The 4,747-nt window shown below is 43.6% G+C and overlaps 1 protein-coding gene across 1 annotated transcript; it reads left to right on the top strand.

Annotated features, from left to right (window-relative positions):
- Positions 1 to 1,484: 1,484 nt before the first annotated feature.
- PCYB_092170 (falcipain-like protein) lies at positions 1,485 to 2,948 on the top strand (the record flags this gene model as incomplete). The annotated part of the gene is made up of 1 exon (XM_004222330.1): positions 1,485 to 2,948. The coding sequence occupies one exon, from the start codon at positions 1,485 to 1,487 to the stop codon at positions 2,946 to 2,948; it is 1,464 nt and encodes a 487-aa protein (XP_004222378.1).
- Between the last annotated feature and the right edge of the window lie 1,799 nt (positions 2,949 to 4,747).

Genomic DNA, 4,747 nt, shown 5'->3' with positions numbered 1-4,747 from the left:
ATCAGCGGAGTGCTGCATGACTTGGCAGGATGTAAAATATCACATCGCAAGGTGATGCATGCAACATGAAAAAAAAAAAAATTCTCCCTTTTTGTGCGTCACTGTATATAAGCCCCCTTCTCCGTTTCTTTTTAAAAATTTTTTCCTTTGTGCGCACGGTTAAAGGAGAGTTGTTCATCTCCCTCGTTCCTCGTATCCTGCCCCGCTACCCTGTGCATATATTTTATTTTTCTCGCATGGTGAGCCCTTGCCTTCACTTTTTGTAAGTGCCAAAGAGGACAGAGTGTCGGTACGTTAAAAATCTTCCCCTTTTTCGACCTCCCTTCCACGCATGCATGTGAAGCAAAACACAACAAAGCAAAGTGTGCCTACATGTATGGTGTGAAAAATATGTGCGTATATATCCAAAGGGCCACTTTTTGCGCCGGAGCTATTTTCCCCACCGCTCCAGCATATGCGCACAGCGTTGCTACCCCCGAGGGGAAAATGAGGCACACATCCTTTTGCGCTCTGTCACTTAAAAAGCCGCTCTAAGGCTCGCCACTTCTTCCTGCGTTCCACGTATTGCCGCGTGTAGTGCCACTTTCCAGGAACGTTCCCCCCCCCAGGAGGAGTTGGCAGCGCGACGGGTGTTCTGACTCACTTGTTTGACTCCAACCGGTTGTTGTATACATATACGTATATACATGTACATATATACATATATATTTTTTTTTTCTTAAATTTGGGGTCAGAAGTTCGCAGGTTTGAATTGCCACTCCTCTCCTTCACTTGCAATTTTTCCCTTTTACACGTTTCAAATGCGCAAGTTTTGCGTCCCTCTCGTGATGCGTCGCACCGGTTTGTTTTTGTTTGCTTGTTTTTATTTTCACGCGTGCGTTTGCTTTTGCGTTTTTTTTTACGCTCACTTTTATGTTACTTTTATTTTTACTCTCACTTTTATGTTACTTTTATTTTTACTCTCACTTTTATGTTACTTTTATTTTTACGCTCATTTTTATTTTTACGCTCACTTTTATTTTTACGCCTACTTTTACTCCAACTTTAAACTTTAACTTTTATTTTTACGATGATTTTTACTCCCATTTTTGCGATGATTTCTGCTCCCATTTTTACTTCCATGTTCACTTCCATAACATCTTAATATTTCAACCCCTAACAGCTCACTGCTCCCCCTCGCCGCTTCACCCGCTGCGCGCCAAATTTCCCAACTGCAGATTTTGGCAAACCTGGGGAACCCCCCCCCTCTGAACGTTCCCCCCAGCGTGGGCTCATAAGCCCGTATTTGCGCAGTCCCGCATTATGTCCTCTCAACTTTGAGGGCTTTTTTTTTTTTTCCATCAAACCCCTCGAAAACGGTGCGAAGGGGTAGGATATATACATTACCATTTAGCGTAAACTTCGCATCAAATCGACGTTTTTTTTTTTCTTCCTTTTTCTCCCTTTTTCTCCCTTTTTCTCCCTTTTTCTCCCTTTGGCGAACGATGGAATATCACATTGAATACGCTTCGAACGAGTCCGGTAAATCCGAGAAGGAGACCTTTGTGGAGAACTCGTTCAGCCAAACCAATGGAAAGGGAAGGAAGAACCTCCTCGTGGCTCTGTCCGTGTCGGCCATATGCCTACTATCAGGATCTGCAATTTATTTTACCCGCACGGGGAAGGGGGATGATGGCCCCCTGTACGGAAACTCACGTGACGACCGCAGTAGTGATGATTTCATTATCTCCACATTGTTGAAAACCCCTAGTGGTAAGAAATTCATCGTGTCGAAAATCGCAGAACTGGTTGCATCGTACGACAAAGAGGACAACTCACAGGAGGAGAAGCAATCAACCGAGTTGATCACCTCTCAGGATAGAAATGAAAAGGGGGAGGAGAACTACAGGAAACGTTTTGGAAATTTGAAAGTTGGTAAGAGAATCGACATCAACTTTGCCGATTCAAGATTTCTGATGGCGAATCTGGAGAGTGTAAATTCGTTCTACCTCTTTGTGAAGGAGTTCGGGAAGAAATACAAAACGGCAGATGAAATGCAACAGAGGTATCAATCCTTTGTAGAAAACTTGGCCAAAATAAAGGCACACAATAGTAAGGAGAATGTCCTATACAGAAAAGGGATGAACCAATTTGGAGACCTCTCTTTTGAAGAATTTAAAAAAAAATTTTTGACCCTGAAAAGCTTCGACTTTAAGACGTATGGAGGCAAACTAAAGGGTGTTGACAAATACGAAGATGTAATTATTAAGTATAAACCAAAGGATGCTACTTTCGATCGTGAGAAGTATGATTGGAGATTACATAAAGGGGTGACCCCTGTGAAGGACCAAGGGGACTGTGGATCGTGTTGGGCATTCAGCTCAGTAGGAGTAGTCGAATCACAGTATTCAATTAGGAAGAACGAATTGGTGTCCTTAAGTGAGCAACAGATGGTAGATTGTTCTTATAAAAACGCAGGATGTCATGGAGGTTTCATCGCCCTATCCTTTGAGGACATGATCGACATGGGAGGACTCTGCCCGAGTGTAGACTATCCATATGTGGAGGACATGCCAGAAATGTGCAAATATGACGCTTGCGAGAAAAAATACAAAATTAATAACTTTTTAGAAATTCCTGAGGATAAATTTAAAGAAGCTGTTCGATTTCTTGGACCCATAAGTGTTAGCATAGCTGTAAGTGATGACTTTGCTTTTTACCGGGGAGGTATATTTAATGGAGAGTGTGGCGATTCGCCTAACCATGCTGTTATCCTTGTCGGTTTTGGAGCGGAAGATGTGTATGACTCTGATACGAAGTCGACTAAGAAACGTTACTACTACATCATTAAGAATTCTTGGGGAGTCTCTTGGGGAGAGAGGGGATTCATCCGTATGGAGACGGACATAAATGGGTACAGAAAGCCTTGTTCCCTCGGCACGGAGGCTCTAATTGCTCTCGTGGATTAGGGGCTAAAGTAGGAAGGAGGGGGGGAGGATCTCTGCAACGCAGGATGGTGGCTGCGCTGGTTGGCTGCTACGCTGGTTGGTGGCTGCGCGGTCTGGCTACTACTCACGTTGCCGCTTCTTCGCGATGGCGCATTTGATAGATGGTAGCCTCCCCCCCAGGAAGCCTCCACACACTCAAGTGCGCGCAGCACGGCTTGCGTGAATTGGAGTTGCTTTACAGCACATCGCAGCTGATAGGACTTCCGTGAGACAGATTTTCCCCTCGTTAGGAATCCACCCTTGCGTGGGCGCCCTTTTTTGGCGCGCGCGGAACCCCAGCGCGTTTCCGCGATTTGTCCCTCCGTTTTGAACACTCTCCGAGTTGTTGCCCCTCCCCCGCAGGGTTATTCCGTCCCTTCCCCCTTTCTTTCACCCGCTCTATCACTTTTTTTTTTTTTTTTTTTTTTTTTTCCTTTTTTACTCCTCTCACCCTGTCATATGCCATTTACAAAGACAAAGAGGCCAATTAATAAGTAGGCCCTCTTTAAAATGGTATGTGCAATTTATATGTAACGTTATTGTACACCCCGTTATGAAAAAGCATCATATGCTTGTAAGTTTTTTTTTTTTTCCTTTTTCCGTAAAAGGAAGGACACCCTAACTGTACATTTATGAAAATGTAAAAAAAAGTATTTACGTTATCGAGTTGGGAAGTCCCTCACCAGCGATGTGTTTTCCTCCAAAATGCGACGGTGCAAATGGTTGGCTCCCACTTTACAGAGGATAAAGGGCCCTTTCTCCCTCTTCCTTACGAGGTGAACATGTCAACCCGAGGGAATTTGCCCAGCGGGGTGACAACACTGTTGTTAAACATCCCCCCTTCCTTGGTACGTCGTTAAGTACAATTAACAGAGAGGAAAAAAAAAAAATTGTTCCAAAATTTTGTGTGGTGAAATATGGGCCCCTTTACTTTTTTCCCGTATGCCATTTTGAGAAGCAGCGATAGAAATTTTTTTCTCTCTTTTTTTTATTTTTTTTTTCACATCGCAAGAGGGGAGAAATTCTACAACGGATATAATTTCATCGTGGGATGTATTATGATGTGTTGTGGGTTTATTACTCTAACTGTTCCTTCTTTCTTTTTTTTTTTTTTTCGCACTTGAAATTTTTATGGCCCGCAAAAGGAAGAAAATGAAGGTGCCGTCGTAAAGGAAAGGAGTTAACTTAACCCTCTGGGATGAACGCAACATACAACTCTGTCAAGTGCCCGCGCCGGGGAGAACAAATTTGGCACTTGGCAAAGCGGTGTATGTAAAAACATATATGCACTACTGCTATGCGCTGCGCTATGCTATGCTATGCATAGGCCCTCTTTTCTTTACCGTCGTCGTCCTCCTCGCCCGAAGAACTGTTGGAGTCAAACCCCAGCCAAGCGACGGTTTTGTCACCCCTCACACACCCAAATAAATTACTGCTTGGCCGAATTCTCAAAATGCCCCTTCCCTATTCTTCTTCTTTTTTTCTCCTTTTCTTCTTCTTTTTTTCTCCTTTTCTTCTTCTTTTTTTCTTCTTTCATTTTTAGCGTAAAAAAATAGTTGCCCACGTTGTGCCTTTTAAATTGTGAACAGGGGAGATGGAGCAACAACCGGCAAGGGCGTGCCCCTCCTCTCCTCCTGTAGAGGGAGGGAGAGAAATGAATGAGAGAAAATTCCTTCGCCTCCCCCCTTTGCAGTTTCTCCGAATAAACAAAATTCTGTGAAAATATATCGCATGGAGGGTGAAAAGGAGGAAGCGTGCTAGGGTTTGTTTGTTTATATTAT

The sequence above is a fragment of the Plasmodium cynomolgi genome, chromosome 9 (assembly GCF_000321355.1).
Source record: "Plasmodium cynomolgi strain B DNA, chromosome 9, whole genome shotgun sequence".
NCBI lineage: Eukaryota > Apicomplexa > Aconoidasida > Haemosporida > Plasmodiidae > Plasmodium > Plasmodium cynomolgi.
The sequence above is the reverse complement of the archived record's forward strand: the minus strand, read 5'-3'. Positions and strand labels throughout refer to the sequence as shown.